Source organism: Hemicordylus capensis, chromosome 2, assembly GCF_027244095.1.
Source record: "Hemicordylus capensis ecotype Gifberg chromosome 2, rHemCap1.1.pri, whole genome shotgun sequence".
Classification (NCBI taxonomy): Eukaryota; Metazoa; Chordata; class Lepidosauria; order Squamata; family Cordylidae; genus Hemicordylus; species Hemicordylus capensis.
In genome coordinates, this window is record NC_069658.1 from 255,551,176 (window position 1) to 255,572,293 (window position 21,118).

The 21,118-nt window shown below is 44.4% G+C and overlaps 1 protein-coding gene across 11 annotated transcripts in view; it reads right to left on the reverse strand.

Moving 5' to 3' along the window:
- Positions 1-376: 376 nt before the first annotated feature.
- Positions 377-21,118, reverse strand: part of LOC128343452 (zinc finger protein 606-like) — a 75,037-nt gene continuing 54,295 nt past the window's right edge. For 3 of the 11 annotated variants that reach the window (XM_053292556.1, XM_053292559.1, XM_053292557.1), the window contains exons 2-9: positions 10,919-10,962; positions 10,675-10,748; positions 9,642-9,752; positions 8,844-8,981; positions 7,954-8,039; positions 5,647-5,773; positions 5,269-5,376; positions 377-3,959 (exon numbers count right to left, since the gene is read on the reverse strand). In XM_053292556.1, coding sequence (XP_053148531.1) covers positions 3,592-3,959; positions 5,269-5,376; positions 5,647-5,773; positions 7,954-8,039; positions 8,844-8,981; positions 9,642-9,752; positions 10,675-10,705 — 969 coding nt within the window. In that variant the 5' untranslated portion in view covers positions 10,706-10,748; positions 10,919-10,962 and the 3' untranslated portion in view covers positions 377-3,591. The other 8 variants (XM_053292554.1, XM_053292553.1, XM_053292562.1 and 5 more) reach the window with 8 other exon arrangements.

Here is a 21,118-nt window from a genome sequence, read left to right on the forward strand (position 1 = left end):
AATTGGGTGACGTAGGTATAGTCACGCCTCACCTCCTCCTCTGGGATGTCATTGGTTGGAGAAAAAACCTGGAGCAAGTTGTGAGAATGCACACGGGAAAAAGATCTGCAGGGAATGCGGAGAGTAGCTGACACTATGTGAAAGGTCCATTTAATCCTCCAAATTAAACAGCTGTGAATCTGAAGCAAAGAAATTCGCTCTTCAGATACTCCACGACATGAAGCCATGTCTGGATAACTTCCTGGAGCTTTCCCAGACAGCAGGCTTTACCACAGATTTTCTGCAAGGCTGCCTTACTGTGAGTTTGAAGTTGTCCCTGGCACCTAAACGAGCCAAGTGATGAAGCCAGGCCAGGCAAACCTCACAGGGGAGGCTATTCCATAAACAGGGTTTATTCCATAAATGTCTCATTTATTTATTTATCATATTTTTATACCACCTGATATGTACATCTCTAGGCAGTGTACAGGATTTAATTTTTTTTTTAAAAAAACCCACCAATTAAAATACACAAGACATTCAAAAATAGTATAAAACAATTATTAAAACAAATTATTAAAATTCTATTTAAAAGCTTGTGAGAACAGAGTCTTGAGGGTCTTCCTGAAAACACAGAGAAGGACGTGCTCTTATTTCAGCAGGGAGCATATTCCAAAGCCCTGGGGCAACCACAGAGAAGCCTAGTCCTGAATCGCCACCAGCCGAGCTGGCGACAACCATAAACGGACCTCTCCAGAAGATCATAACAGGCATCAGGGCTCATGACAAAGGAGGCGCTCTCTTAAACAGCCTGGACCCAAGCCATTAAGGGCTTTATAGGTAATAATTAGCACTTTGTATTTCCCCCGGCAGCCAGTGCATTTCTTTCAAAACCAGTGTTATGTGGTCCCTTCGTGTTGTCCCAGAGACCAATCTGGCTGCCTCATTCTGTACCAAGTGTAGTTTCCAGGCTATGTAGAAAAGCAGCCCCAAGTAGAGTGCAACTGTTCTTTCGGCTGCTTTGAGAGTGATCCAGTTCTTCAGAGAGTTTCAGCTCAACTCTCCCAGCGATTTCTTGGCTCTAATTTCAGCAGCTCTTCTCTCCTGGCTCTTCAAGACTTCAGCTCTAACTGGAACTTGCACTCCTTCACTTGGACTTGCGCTCTTCCACTCTGACTCCAACTGGAACTTGCACTAACCCTCTGCTGCAGGCAAGCCTCCTTTTATTCTTTCCCCACTTCATTTTTCTAAACAGCCCACGTTCCCTCCATTATTTTACAACATATCCAATCAAACCCTCTCTTCCCTCCAAAATTTAACCAGGACAACTCTTCTCTCTCACAAACCAAACTGAAGAACAGGAGCTGTGGACTTATGACCCCTGCACACAGCTTCTTTCACACAACATCGGGAATAAACAATACAGAAATCTGTAACAGAAAAAGAGGTGGTTTGGGCCATATTCCTTCATAGCTATCTACAGTATTTTGTTCTTTGTAACAAGGCCAGCCTAGAAGTCTACCCTATTTAGACTGTTGTACAAGTGTACAAATGTCTGTACACATTTATATGTTCTTGTGACAATAACTGTATGGATTAATTTTAAAAGTGAACCTGGGTACAGGCTTCCTGAAATGCAAGATGCAGTTTAAAAGTGTACTGCTGTACATGCATTGAATATAAGTGAATAACTGCATATATGCATACACAGTACAGACTGTATGCACGTGAATGTATCATGTGAAGAGGGCTTTGTTGGTGTTCTAATGACTGCATTACTCTGTCTCTCTTCTGCCTGCCTAAAACACAACCAGAGCCTTTTCTGCTATTCCTATTTATTCAAGTAATACTTCACCCTTGACACGCTGTGGGGTAGTGTTCATTCTCCCTCGCTCATTCATCTGAAGCATCTGCATACAAGCCACAGGAAGCCATGGTTTCCCACTAAGGGAATGGCTGAGGTCACACATAACATGGCACCTCAGGTTTGTGTGATGTGCGCAGCCTTGGGACTGCACTCACCACTCTTCCTCCTAGTGTAGGTTCTGATATGCCAAGACTGGTGGGTTCACACAACTCAGCCAGCCCCAGCAGATCTGAACCTACACTGGAAGAGAGGGTGACACGTGCTCCCAGGGCTGTGGCACCTCACATGAACCTGAGGTGCTGATTTGTGTGTGAATCCAGCCAATAAGTCCCAGAGAGCTGCAGATCTACATGCTTTGCCCTTTTCCTTTCACAGATGGGAGGATGAGAAGGGTGAAAGCTCTTGCTGCTTGATTGTACTAAACAACAGTTCTGCATTACAAACACAAATAGGGGAAACCGATTATCAGCCCAGTTTGTTTTTCCTGTGGTTTGAACCTTACCACAGTTCACTATATTTGTACGTAACACAGAAGTGTGGTTTCGTTCAAAGCAAAAGCCAAAATGGTGAACAGAGCCAGCCTGACAACAAGCTTTTACTCTCCTCCTCTCTCATACACAAGTTCACAGCTCTCCCAAGGCCTGTTTTCATAGTAGGAAACGACTATGAATGAATCCAGCAACAGCCACACACAAAATGGAGGAATATCAGACACAAGGCCTCAGCTCTGTTTATTTAGGAAACTATTTATTTAGGATGATGCAGTGGCTATTAAAACAAAAGGGAGAGATCCCATGCTTAAGTTCCACCTTAGCCAGGAAGTTACTGGCAGCAGCTTCTCCAAGGTTGCAGGCAGGAGACTCTCTCAGCCCTATCTTGGAGATGCCAAGGAGGGAACTTGGAACTTTCTCCATGCAAGTGCTTTTCTCAGAGTGGCCCCATCCCCTGAGGGGAATATCTCACAGTGCTCACACATGTAGTCTACCATTCAAATGTAAACCAGGGTGGACCCTGCTTAACAAAGGGGACAATTCATGCTTACTATCACAAGACCAGCTCTCCTCCCTTAACATTGCAAAAATGATGTCCAAGTAGTCGGGTCACAACTCAGGCAAAATCAAGCACTTCTACAACTTTTTGGTAGAAGAGTTAGCTATGTGCTTAAATATTTTTTATGGAAATTGATGAGAATTAGAAATGCTTAACGTTCAGTGTAATCCTATGCAGGAGCAAGAACCCTTAAACTCTATGGAACTTGTTAGAGGGTTAAATGTGCATAGGATTGCAGCTTTTGAATGTAAGGTTACCTAATTATTGTCATTATAAGAAACTGTATACAATCCTCACAACTATTACTAGCTGCTGTTAGTGTTTATTGGGCAATTTGTCTGTGAGGAAGCTAAGGGCAAGTTCATACATTAAAAATATTTGTATTACACACAAGGCTTTGATAGTTTGTAAAAATCCATAGAGATGACACAATGGTTATAGTGCTTCTTTCTCATATGGGCTTTCCGGTGCAGGGGCGTAGCTATAATTGAATGAAAGGGTTCAAAGAACACGGGCCCCCAGCTCCAGAGGGCCCTCCAGCTACTTCCCTCCCAATTTTCTTCATTATCTCCCTCAGTCTGGGGGGACGCCAGAAAGAGGGATGAACATGGGCCCCCTCTCCCCTAGCTATGCCCCTGTTCCGGTGGTATATAAAGTGTGACTGGTAAGCAAAACATTTTCCACATTCCAGGCATTTATAGGGGTTCTCTCATATGGAATCTCTCATGTCTCACAAGATCCGATTTCCAAGAGAAACATTTTCCACACTCCAAGCATTCGTGAAGTTTCTCTCCCATCACTCCCTTGTGGAGTTTCCGATGCCTTATGAGGGCCGATTTCCAAGATAAACATTTCCCGCACTCCTGGCATATATAAGGCTTCTTTCCTGTGTGGATGATCTTATGGCTTGCAAGGTCTGATTTCCAAAGGAAACATTTGCCAGACTCCAAGCAATTGTAAGGCAGCCCTCCTCCGTGGACCCTCTGGTGTCGCAGAAGCTTGCATTTGTCTGCAAAGCTTTTACCAAACTTGGGGCTCATGTGATTTTTCTGGAAATCATCTGCTGGAGGAAGATTGAATCAAATAGAGTGAATTAACTGCGGAGTGCAGGAGAAAATGCAATTCAGTAATCAGATTAATAAAGGGGAAGCACAAGCCGTTAAGATTCTGAAGAAAAACTTAAGAGCTGAATGAGTGATGATGTTCATATAACATGGCATGCATGTTCTAATATGTTTTGGTTTACTGCTTAATATGTTTTTTTAACATTATAACTTTTGAGCTGAATAATGCTGTTATGAATCCTAAGTTTGTATGTTTAAGAGATTGTTTTTAGTGTGTTTGTGGAATTTAATACATAGGTTTTATCTATCATTTTAGTATGGTTTATCCCATGGATTTTCTTTCCTAGAAGTCATTTTATATTTACAATCATTTGCTTTTTGCATTATAACTATCATTTATGGAACTGACAGATCATGCCCAATGCATTTTAACAACATGCAATAATACATTGGAAAAAACTGTAGTTCATGATAAACAGAGAGAACCCTTTTTGCAATCAGTACCACATTATTGGTATATTTCTGGAGTTTTGCTTCCATTTAGACCTGGTGGGCCACTGTGTTTTGGTGTCACCCTCTTAGGACAGAAGATGACTTCTGTTGGATCAGGCTGAGGCCTTCCTAGCTCAGCATCTTGTTTCCCCCATAGTGGTCCACCAGATGCCTCTGGGAAGACCACAAACAGGAGATGAAGGCATGCCTTTGTAACTGGTATTCGGTATAATACTGCCTCTCAACCTGAAGATAGACCCTAGCTTGATTCCTTGCTAAGGTGTTTTCAGGTCTACTGAGAGGATATGGCTTATGGAGCAATGGGAAGAATGTGTTGCTCAACCCTATGCAAATTAACTGGGAGGTAAGCCCCATTTAGTTCATCAAAGCTGACTCCCAAGAAAGTGTACACCGGATTGCAGCATTAGCCTGGAGAGCTAAAATCTCACCATCCATCACTTTGCTCCAGTAGCATAAACAGAAATGTGAACCCAGGGACTTGCTGCTGGGGGAAAGCTTGTATTCTCCTCTTATTAGACATTGGAAAATGAGTAATTCAGAGGTGGAGGGGGGAGAACCAAATGTTCTTTAATGGCAGGGCAGTGCTGCACAGGTGGATAAATCTTGCTTGTGTTCAGATGTTAAATTTTAGTTTAAATCATAGATACAAGCAGACACTTCCAATTCTTTCTAAAGGCTAGATCAGTACTCATGAATGAAATGAAGGTAAAAAGGTGAAGAATCTCCCCATTTATCTTAAGGCGCTCCCAGGTATCAGTAATCATTAAACAAATTGCCATCCACTGGCTTACCCACCTGGGTTAGTCATGAGGGTATCATCCACAGTTTGACTGTCTGACATCCACGGTCCTTCCCCTCGTTCCAACCGGACAATGAGCTCAGGCTTTGGGAGCAGAAATCCTCCTTGGGAAAGGAGAGAGACTGTCAGGAAGCATGTGGCAGTCTCTGGCATCTCCAGGTAGGCCTGGGAAAGACTCCTGCCTGAAACCTTGGAGAGTCACTGCCAGTCAGTGTATAATAGTGAGCTAGATGGACAAGGGTCTGACTCAGAGAATGGAGAACATCAGGAGGAATGTGGCATTTTGTTTAATTGGGCAGGGGGCATATGTATTGCCTTTCTGTCCATGGGTAGCTCACACATTTCCATACCATGTCAGGAAAGAAGCTCCTTACCCAGGGAGGCCACATTCTCATAGTTCTCCACCATGACATCTCTGTATAAAACTCGTTGGTTTGGGTCCAGCAGAGCGGCCTGCTCCTCTGTGAAATACACGGCCACATCTTCAAACGTCACCTGCCTCTGCAAGAACAAATCACCTCATTTGGGTTCTGTTTGCAGCAACACTTTGGGCACATTACGTTTTGCTTTTGCCCACCCCTGTCATGGAAATAATATTTCAGCACTTCCTCTACTCATCTGCTTCCTCCTCTTGGAACCGCAGGCTAAGTTATCCTCCTTTAAAAAGTAATTGCTGAGTTGAGTAATTGCAGCTGTGCACTCATACCCACACCATAACATTTGATATCACATATTAAATGACGATATTTGTCTCTTAACTTCCTCTGAAGGAGATCAGGCAAGCCTAGACACATTTGCCCACATTTTATCCTCAAAACACCCTTATCCTCACAGTCTACCTTATTTCTCAGGTAGACTGATAAAGTATTAAATAATACTTCAAGTAATAAAAATATTGAAAATAATAAAAAAGTAGTTTGGGGTCTATCACAAACTGCATCAATGAGGTAGGGACAGGGAAATCCTCCCCCCAACACACACTTATAGCACAGGAAGCTGCTTTACATCAAGTCAGACCCTTGGTCCATCTAACCGCATGTACATACTGATGGGATCTGAGCTGTCAGTGATTGACTAGGAGACGAATCTTCGGGTCATGGTGGACAGCTCATTGAGCCCCTCTCCGGGAGAGGAGAGCTGGTCTTGTGGTAGCAAGCATGACTTGTCCCCATTGCTAAGCAGGGTCTGCCCCAGTTGCATATGAATGGGAGACTTGATGTGTGAGCACTGCAAGATATTCCCCTCAGGGGATGAAGCCACTCTGGGAAGAGCAGAAGGCTTCAAGTTCCCTCCCTGGCTTCTCCAAGATAGGGCTGAGAGAGATTCCTGCCTGCAACCTTGGAGAAGCTGCTGCCAGTCTGTGAAGACAATACTGAGCTAGATAGACCAATGGTCTGACTCAGTATATGGCAGTTTCCTATGTAAAATGTTGACTCAGTGTGTGGCAGCTGTTAAAAAGACAAATTCCATGCTAGGTCTATCTATGGTTCTAGGTGAATCTGTGGTTCAGTCACACTTTGAGAACTGTGCACAGTTCTACTCTCCATATCTCAAAAGACAGATTATAGAACTTGGGAAGATGTAGAAAGCAGCAACCAAGATGATCAGGGGCCTAGAACACTTTCCTTATGAGGCAAGGCTGCAACATCTGGCGCTTTTTAACTCAGAAAAAAAAACATCTAAAGGGGAGACATGATAGATGTCTATAAAATTATGCATGTTTTAGAAAGAGTTTAAAGATTTTTCTTCCTCTCTCATAACACTAGAACCAAGGATCATCCAATGAAACTGACTGCCAGGAAATTTCGGACCAACAAAAGGAAATATTATTTCACACACACATAATTAATATATATGGGATTCTCTGCCACAGGATGTGGTGATAGCCACCAGCCTGGATGGCTTTAAGAGGGGCTTAGGCAAATTCATGGAGGACAGGTCTATCAGTGGCTGCTAGTCTTGATGGCTATAGGCTGCCCCCAGGCTCAGAGGCAGGATGCCTCTAAATACCAGTTGTAGGCAGAGGAAAGGGCATGCCTTCACCTCTCACCTGTGGGCTTCCCCGTGGCATCTGGTGCTGCACCAGATAGGCCATGGGCCTGATGCAGCAGGGCTGTTCTTAGCTTAGTATTCTCTGCACAGACTTGCAGCAGTTCTCCAAAGTTTTCAGGCAAGAGTCCTTCCCAGCTCTACTTGGAGATGCCAGGGAGTGAACCAAAGACCTTCCGCATTCAAGGCAGATGTTCTTTCGATGGGCTATGGCCCCATCCACACTACATGCAGCATTCAGCTCCAGGGCTAGAGCATCTACAATGCTAAGCTCTCGGCTACCCCAAGCTCCCTTCTTGTGCTGTATAGAAGTCTGGAAGGGAGGCAAAATGAGGGGTGAGGAATCCTTGGTCTATCTAGCTCAGCTGGGGCATCCCTATTTTGCCCATCCAAGAGTTTGAAGCTGCTATTATGTCTGCCCCCTCTGAAGCTTAGTGCTGCAGATGAGGGTAATCTGGATCAGAGGATGTGCTGTTTCTCTCCAGTCCATATAAAGCTATGAAAGTAGGAGATCCTCTCCTATTTGAGAGTGTGTGTGTGTGTGTGTGTGTGTGTGTGTGTGTGTGTGTGTGTGTGTTGCTTTCCCCCTCCCCAACCAAAACCCACCAGCAGTTTCCCTCAGAATCTCCTACCTGAGCTGATTCTGCTGTTACACCTGTTTCCCTTCGGCTGGAAGGAGAGGACAATCCAGACTGAAATGAGGATGGCATTCTACATGCTGTGGAAACAATGCGGCCAAGCAAAAGGGAATCACATCAAGGAGACCCCTTTAAAGTTATTATGTATCATCTTAGGACCTGGGAAGTTGGTGGTCATCTGCCATGAAAGGCATTGTGTTTACCTGAATCCAAGACTAGGTTTTTGGAGTACATAAGGTATAACCTAAATTTAACCTCTATTTTTTAAGGGAATCATATCAAATTCAGAATAGTCTTCTATTCGAGTAAATATGGGTAGGATAAAATGTTATCGTCGTCTTTGTGTTTTTTACGCTTTTAAAACGCCACTGCAAATTTGGCTGCTGCAGCCAGGACCATAAAAGAACACCACACTGAAAGTTGAATGTATTGCAATGCTATCACAATTTCCCCATCTCCAGGAGCGTAGACCTTGTCAAAAATCACAATAATCATTCCCCACCCACCCCGACCTGATAGTACTGACCGCCCCAGGTGGCTCATGTGCTAACATGCTGTCTGACGGGCAGTGGTGTGGCTCTGCTTACACATTCAGCACAAGAGCAGGAAGAAGCACCGCACACTGCAAGAGAAGAGAGGCAACAATACAGCCGACTTCTATGCCACAGCCAGGCCAATGGGCCTTTTGGATGCTGTCCACATGCACCATCACCATCCCTCCCTATGGCATGGGCTGGTTTCCTATGCTTGACACTCTCCATAGGAGTGTTCCTTCCTGGAGAAGTGTGATGGGCAGTAAACACACAGGCAATCAATAGAAGAAGTCCAAAACTTATTCTGAATAAATCCTTATGCAACCCAAGTAGAGTGGACCATTCCATCACCTGACTGGACAGCTGGGAGGGTCCAATTTTCCTGAGATGTTTGATGATCTGGGGTCCCTGGGTTCTCTTCCTGTTCCAGCTTTATCTCCACAGCAGGTGGGTTGGTCAGAAGCAAGATGTAAGAGGAAGTGCTGAGGACTGATATTTCAATCCAAAGTAATGGCGGGGGTGGGGAGGGGGAGAGAGAGAGAGAGAGAGAGGTATAATCAATTGTACCAGTAAATAAATAATCTGCCAATAAACAAAACAAACAAACAAACCAATAAATAAATTAGAATGACTAATATTAGCCTTTCCTTTCCCTTATCTGAATTCTAAAACCAGAAAAAGTTGGATATAAGAAGTTTCCCACAGGGTAGAGAGAAGGTCTGCTTTCAGAAGTAAGGGCTCTAGCTCATTGACAGAGCACCTGCTTTGCATGCAGAAGTCCCTGGATGCAACCCCTGGCCTTTCCAGTAGGGCTGGGAAAAGGCCCTTGTCTTGATCCCTAGAAAGCTGTTGCCAGTCAGTGTTGACAATACTGAACTAGACGGACAGACTCTGTGTAAGGCAGTTTAATATGTATGAAACTCTGCCACTTCTCAACACACTTGCAAACATCTCTGTGTCACAAAGGCGGCTGCCCTCCTTTTCAAAGAAACCCAAGCTCAATTCTGGGTCCAATGCTGCACTTTGCACATTTCTGATCTCTTGCAGAATTGGGTGTCAAACACACACAGAGTTCTGGGAGTGTAGTTCCATAGTGAGGATTCCATTAAGTGACTGTGCGAGTACAGCTGTTTTCGGTTGATCCCTCACCTGAGTTGTTGTCAGAGATCTCCTTTTGGTTCAAGCCCTGAAAAATTGGCACCCATGGCAATTGTCCACCTTGCATTAAGGTCAGGAGATCAGGCTTCAGGATGAGAAACCCTTGTCACGAAAGAAGAAAAAGAGAATGACAGAAGGGACTCAGATGAACACCCCAAACCATCCCGAGAAGACATACACAACAAAACATCCTCCCAAGAACATCCAGGAGCCAATACTAACTTAGAGAAGAGGGCATCGCTCAGGAGCACATCACATGCTTCTCATGCAGAAGATTTCAAGTTAGAAGACATCAATACAACATTCTCAATTATATCATAATTTCCCAATTAAAATTCAGTTAGTTGAGGAAGTCAATGAGGAAGTCATGTGATTTATAATCATTTGTTTAAAAATGGCCAACATCCAGTGATGTAGTTGCAAATTCCCAAGTGCAAAGGGCGCATTCCATGACAGCCCCCATGACCATGCCCACCCCAACAGTCAGAGAAGCTGAGAAGTACCAGCGCTCCGTCCCTGCACATTCCTCCTCCATTACAACCCTGCCAACATCCTAACAATTATGGAATTATACAGTTGAGAAACGTATCCAACATGTCTTGGGCCTTCACTCTCTTCCATTCCCTCTCCCTCACCCCCTGTGTCCAAACTGACTGTAGACAATGTAAACATGTTCAACTTGTTTGGGTGCTCTGACCTTCTCTCCAGTTTTCCACAGAAATGAAATCGGGGAATGTTGTACTGGTTTTACATCTCAGAGCCACAATAATAAAGTCAACATTTGATTAGAGGCAATTAGGCCGACTACAATTCTCTTTGGGACTAGGAATACTATAAATCTTTTTCTTGTTACTCTGGGAAGCATCATGCACATTGATGTTCCTATTGAAATAATAGCTCGTTTGAAACAATCTAATTGAATAAAATAAATGGATCTCTTCCAGTTCTTCACATTTTCACAAGGGCAGTATTACTACAGCCAGGAATTGGCAGCTCTTAGCAAATGAGAAAGCATGTCCCTTACCTGACAAGGCCGTATTCCCACAATTCTCCATGATGGCATCACCCGTCAAGAAACCTTTGTAAGGTCACTGGATCCTGCAAAGACAGAAAATTCCCCCAACCCCCTTAAGGGACTTAACAACAGACAAGGAACAGAATAAAGCAGCCTCCGCAGTCTCAACTACAGAGGTAATTAATCTCCCACACTTTCACTTCCCCTTCCCATCCCTTTCTGTTAAAAAAGTAAATCTGTTCCATGTACTTACCTGGACTGAAAATGGGTCCTGCAATATCGTCTCATGAACAGAACCTGATGGGTTATAAGAAAAAGTACATATAAACATTTGAGCATATGTGTTCTGAGTACTTGCAGAAACATGCAGTCTAGGACAGGGCAGAATCCTTTAAGCTGAAAAACCCTTGCGGCAGAGGATCTGCTTCTCTGTTTTTATTTATTTATTTGCTTACAGGCAATTCCAAGGATAATGGCATCAGGCATATTGCCACTTTTCAATGATTGTAGCCATAAGCATATTTTCAAGTTGATATTATACATACCCATTGGCAAGAGAACATCTCCTACTATAAGGCCATTAAAAAAGAAACTAAGAAAGAAAGAAAGAAATAGTGTTTTAAACACACAAAATACTTTGGTAACTGAATCAGAAGGGATGTCCAAAAATTCTGATAATGCTTCCAACATATTTTGCATGGTTCAGACATTAGTAGATGTTTTCTTGCCAGGAGGGGTGGAGCCACCATTAAGCAAACAGGTTTGAAGAAGCCGGGATGCTGCCAATCAGGGGCTGCACCCATGCCACTGGAGTCTGATGTCAGACGCAGGGCAGGGAGCGTATCTTTGCTTGCAAACAGGGCTACGCGGCCCTGTTTTCAGGCAAAATACCTGGCCAGTGCTGCAATATTGTGCAAACTAAACCAGCACAGCGCATTTGCAGCACAGCACAGCAGGGAGCAGAGCAACTCTCCTAGCCCTTTAGGCAGGGAGAGCCACTCCAGCTGTCCCGTGAACGTGGCACTGGCAGGGCATTTTGATACACCCCCTGCTTCTGACATCAGAAGCAGGGGCGGGGCTTAGCACCTGACATCGGATGTGGGGGCAGGGCTAAGAGGCAGCAGCAGTAGGCTGGACCTGGGTCGCCACTGGCCTCCCTCCGCCCCTGCTTGCCAGTTGGTATATACAATATCAACTTGGAAATCTGCTTATGTCTTTTTTTTTAAAAAAAACTGTTTTCCCAAAAAGATTACAGAAATTAAAGCAGCACGTAGAAAGGAAAAGGATAAAAAATAGCTTCATGGTTATCATACATTAACATCTCTTGAGCATCTCATAATTACATACATCAATTGGGAATTCAACAACCATCCATTGTCAACCCTCCAAAAAACCCCACCCTAATACCAAGTATTATAAAAAGAGAGAAATAATGCTTTAACCATCAGTTCTAAAAAAAACACCACCAAAACCCACCCAAATGTTGGTGTTGACCCTGTGCTAAATTATAGAAGTTTCCCAGATTAAAGCAAATGTTACATCTGAAGTGTTCCATAAATAAGCAGTAATTTTAGCAATAGAGGCATATTCCCATACCTTGAGTAGCCACTCATCTAAAATCAGGATTATGTGTAATCTCCAAATGGCAGCATATAGATTCCTAACTGCAGTAATAATATAGAGACAACTCCATATATTTATTAGGAATATAAGATTTAGCCATATTTAACCAACAAAAATCTGGTGAATAAGTAAAATTTGTTTAAAATTTATTGCATCTTATGTTGAATTTGTTTCCAGAACTGTTGCGCTTTACTACATGTCCACCACATGTGATAAAATGGCCCCGCATGGCTCTTACACATCCAGCAATCTCCAGAGTAATTACTATCCATCTTTGAAATCATCGTAGGAGTAATATACAAGCGGAGATATATTTTGTACTAGTTTTCTCTTAAGGTGCTATTTGCTGTAAATTTAATATTCACTTTCCATTGATATTCCCATTGTTGCATGTCAATTGTCCTGTTTAAAATTTTGCATCCACTTAATCATGCAGTCTTTTACCTGTCCTGTTTCTTATGTCACTGAAAAGGTAGCAACATGCCCAATTCCGTTACCCTTATTGGGATTGCCCTTATGCCATAAAAATAATTATCGCTTCTGAAGGCACATCACCAATATGCAGAAAACAGTTCTGTCTAGTTCCAAGCATTGGCAGGATGGGAGACCGCTCAGGAACCAGAAGCAAGCTGCTCTGAGCTCCCTCAGTAAGAGGGAACATGTGTGAGGAGTTATTTCTCTTCCAGTCCCATTTGGGCTTACTGCTAGGCCACTGGACATGTCTGACCCTGATTGATTACAACGGAACCTCATACGAATGCAGCCAAACCTAACTGTCTCGAGTCAAACACTTTGTTTTATTACTGGAGTTCTGTGATGCAGCACCAATATGATATTTTCCTATTGCATTTCTATGAATTTTTTAAAAAAAGGTCAGCATATCCTAACAATTTTAATACATTAGTGTTTTTCAAAACCTACTCTCGTTTGAATTACCACCAACAGAATCAAACCATTACTTTGTAATGTGCAGTGTCATGACTGGAAAATTATTATTCCAACTCAGAGGTTGGATGGTCCTTCCTCCAAGCAAGTTATGGACAGGATAAACATTGGCTTCCTTCAATTATTCCAAAGCACTCTGTGCTGTAGAAATGGTGAAACGGGCATAACTGACTTGCCACCCAGTTTGCTGTTCATCTCACCTTGCCTCTTTCTGCATATTAACAATGAAGAGACCCCAGTAGGGATAACCTTCCCTTCCTCCCACAATACCATCTCCACCCTTTCTTCAGTTCCACTAACTTTGCTTCTTATCCCCCTTTTTTCTAATCTCCTCCTGCTTGCTGCGTACATACAAAAGCATAGTCATCATTTTCTTCTACCACTCTATAGTGAAATATGCAAAACTAAGGCAGACTCACACAAGAAATCTGCCTCCACCAGTATAGAATGGGGCTTTAGCTCAGTGGTAGAGGATATGCTTTGGGGGCAGAGAACCCCAGGTCCAAACTCTAGCAGGGGGGGAACCCCCTACCTGACTTCCTGCAGAGCTGCTGCCAGTCTGCATAGTCAATATTGACCTAGGCGAACCAATTATTTGACAGCAGCGTTGTATCTTCAAAACAAACAAACAAACAAACAAACAAAAACAATCATCCCCGCGCCCCATTTGTTCTTATCCTCCTCACCAGCAACTGCAAACTGCGGGATTCAGCAAGCAGTTTTCATACCACTCATTCTCACGGCCCACCCTCCTAGGTACCTACACCTCTTTGTCTCTATCCTGAGCTCCCATGCAGCGTAGACACTTCCGAATCTTTACTCCACAACAATCACTGACTCAGTCAACGATGCCAGCCAATCCGACACCAGAATTTAACGAAGCCCAATAGCTAGCAGCGTGTTTACGGCTGCTCGGTCCTTCCTTTCTCTCAGCGGGGGCTTCTGGGAACTGTGGTCCTCTCTTCCATTCCGAAAAGTTACTCTCCTCCCCCACCTACTGGTTGCCTTGTAATAGGGAAAATAGGGGGTCCGAATTAAGAGGATTGTAATGTATTGATTTGAAACTGGAGCATTTCAAGTCGAGTTGAGAATTTTTAGAAATTCTGGCACCTTGACTGAGTGTCTTTGGTCATGTGCAAAGTACCTAATCCCTGTAGTAGTAGACTGCTTAGCAGCAATTTTAGATGCAGTAATTAATGGGTGACGATGTTTATCTCTTGGCTTTTAGTTTGCATCTCTTCCAGAATGGAGGGGATGCGTTCACATATTGGCCAAATTAACCCTGAAGCCCAATGAGCTATTGAGGAGCACTTCACACAAAATCCATTTTTTAAATTTTACATTACCATGTACCCTGAATTATATCCAGGGTTTTTAAAAAAAAAATCCACTTTTTGCATCTTTGGGGGGCAACTTTGAACTCACAGTAAAGCCTCTCAGTAAACCTACGGTAAAGCCTGCTGTCTGGTTTCTGGGAAGCAACCTCTTGTTACAGGCACAAAAGTAGGCCAGTTTTTTGTTTTCTGGACAGTTGGCAATCACTGAGAACAAGTTGCCTCTTCTGGGCCAGTTCAGAAAAATGCTGCCCTGCCCAGTATATGCAATAAGGCTGGGGATGGATGCACCAAGAACATGCCCACCCTGATGTATCACCGGAGTGGAGGGCATCCTGACAACTCTAGTCTTTGGAGCACGTGTAGAGGGTGATTCAGATGAACCTCATACAATTAAAGACTGCCCTGAAATGGTGATGCATCCCCAGCCTTCTTGCATGCGCTGGCAGACTATTGTTGGAACCGACCCAGAGTGTGCAGGTTGCCCTTTCTTTGGGAAGGAAACCAGCTTCTATTTTTAAAAAATGGGTTAAGAATGTCTCTGATCATGTGTAGAATCAACACTATTCCTCTGATTGGTACCATAGCAGCTATATGTATATAGTGCTAAATCATGTCAACAGTCTGCTCGCTAAAAGCACAAAGCGCAAGGGGGAGAAGCACAAGCTTTATCTATCAGTAGATTGTTGCTCAGAGAGGAACTTGCCCATTTCTGAGGAAGTTTTAGAAAGGAAATGCCCGTCATTATCTGAAAAAAGAAACTGAAGGCTGCCACTGCCCTTCATGGGGCCATGGCATGGCAGGGGCTGGGGGCCCCACCAAAGAATTTTGTGATGAAGTGACTTATTTGATCTGCATGGGATATTTCAAAGATCCAATGATAACTCAACACTGTGGGCAGAGTGCTCCTAGGTAATTTTGGAGCCTGGACCTAAAGGCCTTTGGAGCCCCCACCCCACTCCACCCTTCAGCAATTTAAGCATCATCTCCCTGCGCACACACACGCACACACACACAGAGCGTATTTTTTAACACGTGGCTTCTCTTGAGGGCACAAACAGCAACTGAACTCACAAGAATGTAAGAATATAAAACAAAAAGGCAGCAGTCCCCATATCAGCCTGGCTGTTCTTTATACATTTAATAAAGCAAAACCAATCACTTCTAAAAGTACAGTACTCTAGCCACATACAGCTATGGTCATGGTTTTTCCCATATCACTTTTCGAGTTCCAGTGATTCTGACAATGCCCTTGTTGTTATTGTTGGTGTTTGTGATTATTTAGCAAAGCACCAAGAAAGCTACCACTCCAGTTACAGAGTGCAGAGTTTAGTGATTGCAGCTGTTTAAGTAACATGCATGGAGGTCACCGCAGAGTCTAAAGTAAATTGATTTATTGGTGAAGTACATTTGAGATAGGAAAGACCTATCTATCAGCTACATAATGAATAGGTAGGGAGAGATGTTTCCATCTTCTCTGTAGGAAGAAAGAAAGAGGACTGACTCACTACAGGACGTACCCGTGTGGAGTCAAGGCAGGGGTCCTAGAGCAGAGGCAAGCAGGGTCAGGTAAGGAGAGACCCTCACTAACTACCTCTACTCCCATTGCCTCTAGTGGTCATTAGAATAGTTGGTGCAAAAGGTCGATGCACTGGAACTCCATCTCCAACATTTACGGCCCACATCTCAACTATGACAGAGGGAGATGTGGGAGTGAGGCAACTTTTAGCAGTCACAATACAACCCCCCCCCCTTTTCTTTGTATTCTGTCAAACGAGTTGTATTGTTTTGTCTCTGTTATGGGCTATTGACCGTAATAAGATTCACTCATTCAGCAGTCAAAATAATTAACCCATTTTAAAGCAATGTCATCCATCCATCCATCCACACACACGCTGTAGGGAGGGATATATACTGTAAGAGGCTCACCCCCAGATACATTTACTACATTATATTTGGTAAAATACAATAAAATATTTTCCAGTGATTCAGATAGATATCTTATTCCAATAGGTAACTTATTCAATTTTCAAATAAGTTATGCTAAGGATGGGGCAGGGTGGAAAGAGTACAGAAAGACAAGGAAATCAAGGAGGTGGTGAGAGGCTATAGAAGGTGGGGTAGGAATAAAGGGGGTGACAGAGAGGAAGCCCATACTTGCTCCACAGTTCAAACACACACCTGGATCACAAACCAGCTTGGACACCTGTTACCCTTGAGTTAGCTATAGCAGCGCCATTTTAGATTCCTAGCTGAACTGAGCAAGAGTCTCCTCCATTTTGACAGCCGTTTGTTCCCACGCAGAAAGCGTTTGGTCTGTTCTCACCCTTTAGCTGTAACCAGCCTTGGAAATCACAACAATATGCTAAATGCTATGCCTTCCTGCGCTGTTTGACCGATGGCAGGTAGGGAAGATTGCTGATAAGAAGTAGCTCATGTAGGAGACAAAGTAATTATGATCCCTAACAAAGAAAGCCTTAGAATCTTCAAAGGCTAGCATGGTGATGCTACCTGGTGCTACACAGGACTACCTGTCAGGTTCATTGTTAATTGCTGATCATGCTAAAACTGTTTCAATCTGTATATAACACCAACACCCCCTGGCAGCCATTCTCCTGTGCTGCCCTGCTCTGGAAAGTATTCCCAGGGTTGCTTTGCTCTGCAGAACAAATTAAGCTTTGAAAACGGTCTCCGACTTGGTGAGTCAATTGGCTAAGCGCACCAGGCTAATAATCCGGAATTTCAGTATCACACCCAGAGTCAAGTGGTGCCTGCCTAGGGTGCCTTTTCAGCAGCTGTTGTGTGTGGTGGGAAGTGCTAAATTCAAAGTTGCTTTACGACAGGGCCTGCTTAGTAGCTCTTATAGTGCTAGGAGAAGTTTAAGGGCTGTTGCTAGGCTACAAGTTAATCTACTGCTAGATAGAGGGCTGATGACTTGAGAGCCCATATTGGACCCCTCTAAGCAATTAAAAATGGCCTCAAATAATTGCTGGGGATGCAATAATCCCCATGCCAACTTAATGCATATGTTCTGGGATTGCCCCATAGTGCAAGGATTCGGGAAGGAGGTTATTACGCATATTAATTTAGTGATAGATTCATCCCTTGCACTGAAGGATCTGAATGCCTTACTGGAGTATATCCCAACTGAGTGAGGATGAAAATCAGGTCCTAAACAATGGTATGGAGAAGCTTACTGGTAGCCAAGCGATTAATACTGCAGCGATGGAAATCTCCCACTCCTCCTAAGAGTGAGGAATGAGTGCATGACTTGCTCAAGTTAGCGGCACATGAAAAATGGGCCCTCATAAAAGTCAATAAACTGCATAAATGGTCAGAAATCTGGGACAACTTTATTAAACTATTTTTAGAATAATTTACAAACACAAACAAAAAACAACCCCAAACACCTTCTCTGGTGTTTTGAGATTCACTCACATCTATTGGTGCAACGGTGCGTATCTCCTTTTCTTCTCTCCCTCTCCTCCTGCTCCTTCTCTCTCTTTCCCCCATCTCTCCTTTCTTTTCCCACTTCGCTCCAGCCAGCACAGCGTGCAAAGGCTGGTAAGGGGAGGGGAGGTCGGGCTCGGGGTTGGGGCGGGTGGGGGGAAACAAGGAAAGATGTATGTAAAATACAAAATGTCAAAAAACATTAAAGAGGAAGAGAAAAGGTGCCCATTGAAACTTTTGATAAAATGATTGGGAGAGTCAGTCCCAACACAGGATATTCTTTGATGCACCTGCACACGGACCTATTCAGCAGAGCATGACAACAGAAAAGAGCCCCCAAGGCACATTTTGGGATATAAGTATCCCCAGGCCCCTGACTCAGTGTGTTCCCCTCTCTATCCTACTGAGGACTCCATCTTTGTGTGCTCCCTTGTGCTTTACGCTGGGGACTCCACTGCTACAAGTGTCACCTCTCTCTCATACTGGGGACTCCATCTTGTGTTTCCTTGTGCCTCTCACTTGGGATTCCATCACAACAAGAACTATAGCAGACTACCTTGGTGTTCTCCTCTCCATTGGGGTCGCCCAGGCTCGGACTGGCCCACAGGGCAACAGGGCATATTCCTGGTGCGCCTCATCTGCAGGTCGCCCCTGTGCTCCGCCGTACTCAGCAAGAGTGAATACTCCCACCCTTAAGTACCCATTCTGCTCAAAACCTGGCGCCCTCCCCACATACATTCCACCGCTCTCTCAGTACCCCCAGTCTGGCCCTGGGGCGGCCCAAGCAGAAGTCACTACCTGCCTGGCCAATTCCCTGCCCTCATGCCGAGGATCAGCTCATTGTGCCTGGTTTTAGATCGGCTCCCCTGCTGATATATCCAGATGGCCTCACGCTGGAACGTCCCTTGTGAGCAACCCCACTAACTCCTTCAACTCTCCTGCTTTCCACTTCGTATCCCCAGAAGGACGCTAGTTTCCAGCTGCCCAGGTCTGATCTTTGTGAGGACAGGTGGAATAGCCTCTTGCCCAGCTCCTTCAGGGTAAATCTAACACTTTCTCTGATTTCTGAAACCTTGCCCCTCTATATTAAGTACCTTTCTCTAGCCCACCTGGGAATTTATACATAATTTGGACCTTTTAGCTAAATGTGTCTTACAATAGTATGTTTTTAAACATATTTGTATTGCTTTTACGTTAGGACCGCCCTAGTAATTTAGTCTTGTTGCTCACCGAAGAGTCCACACAGGAGAAAAACCATATAAGTGTCTTGAGTGTGGGAAATGTTTCTCTCAATGTCTGCATCTTGTTATTCATCAGAAAGTACACATGGGAGGCAAATGAAATCAAGGAAAACCTCAGATATCCCATACAAATGAGAGAAATTCTTGCAAACAGTGTGGTGGTCGGGGGAAGGAAGAGTATGCAGGAGTACCTCATTATCATCATCACACCCATTCCCACACAGATTACCACAGGTAATGAAACCACTGGGTTAAGTTCCCAGACTAAAAAAACACACACTCCAAAACTGTGAAAACAGGCCAGATGAAGTTCCCAATTGTGCTCCGTGGTAGTCAGGTGTTTAAGGATGCCCTCTGCAAGTGCAAAAGATCCCCCAAATTAGTCTGAAAATGTGTTTTGTTTTTTAAAAAACAGAACATAAATGAGCCATAAATGGCTCCTGCCCTCAGAATGGCACTGGAAATGACCTTGAGGACATTTCCAGCCACCACCACCCCAACCCATGGAGACATGGAATTAACCCCTTTATAGCTGGATTTTTCCCGTGTATGCTGGTCAGGTGTCTATTACCCACCGTGGATGGCAAGTCTGCGGATAGTGAGGTAAGCCTGTATATATTGTAGAGATCTCGGTGGGGTGATGGGATATGTGCCACTCAGTGTTCCCTTTGATCTTTTTCAGCTGAGTTTTGTTCTGGGCAGAAGTAGCAAGGCAGTATGTGCGCATGTGCATTCAGAGTGGGACCTTCCTGATTCAACTCGAGCAGGATCTAAAATTAACTGAGCGAACATCAAAAAATGTGTGAGCTCGCACATATGCTTTAGAGGGAACACTGGTGCCAATAGTCTTTCTGTTCTCTGGGCCACATTGCACACTAACATAGAATCCCTGTCAGTGGAAAATGGAACTCTATGGGCCCCTTTGTTTCAGCAGCCTATACAACTGGTGATCCCTCTTCCAGCATTCCCCTATCCCAGGCCTGCACAACATATGGCCCGCAGGCCAAATGCGAGGCACGCCTGCACAGTTAAGTCTCTTAATTGCGCAGGCATGTCTCTCAGTTGGAAAGCGACGCCGGGCCAAATAGCAGGCCCAAGCGTCGCTCTGAATTCTGTCACCGTACGCCGCCGCCGTCTTGGGGGGGAGGGGAGGGGAGGGAAGGACTCCCGCACCCGTGCAGCCATCTCCTCGGCTGCGCGGTGGCTGGAATGGGGGTGGTGGTTAAGCAGCAGAGGGAGGAAAGGGAAATAGCCCAGAGGGCATCTCCTCGGCTGTGCGGCGACTGGAATTTTTTGGGGGGGGTGGCGGCAATGAGGTAGGAGGTGGTGGTGGACAGTGGCCAGTGGCGGGGGCGGGCAAAAATGGCAGGGATGGATGGAGCCCGGCAGGGAGAGAAAGCATTGCTGAGGGATGGGGAGGGAAAGCTGTTAGTGGCGGGAGGAGAACGGGGACCTCCGGAACAAGGGGGAACAGACTCTCACCAAGATTGCTCCATTCATTCTCTCTCTCTCTCTCTCACCGACTGCTCTGTGTTCGTTCTCTCTCTCTCTCTCTCTCTCTCTCTCTCTCTCTCTCTCTCTCTCTCTCTCTCTCTCTCTCTCCAAGACTGCTCCATTCTCTCTTTCTCTCAAGCCAAGCCTCCTGCTGCATCCTTTCCATCTTTCTTTCCCCTTCTCCCTTCTTTTCCAAAATTATAAGAGGTTCCCATTTCCCCCCCCCCCTTAAAAGTGTTCCATGTTATGTGTGATGATTTGGCAGAGGTGGAAAGGAAGAACAATGCATTTTATTATGTATTTTGTACAGATTGTATAATATTTATATTATTAGAATGAATTTTAATTCAACTTATTTCATATTAA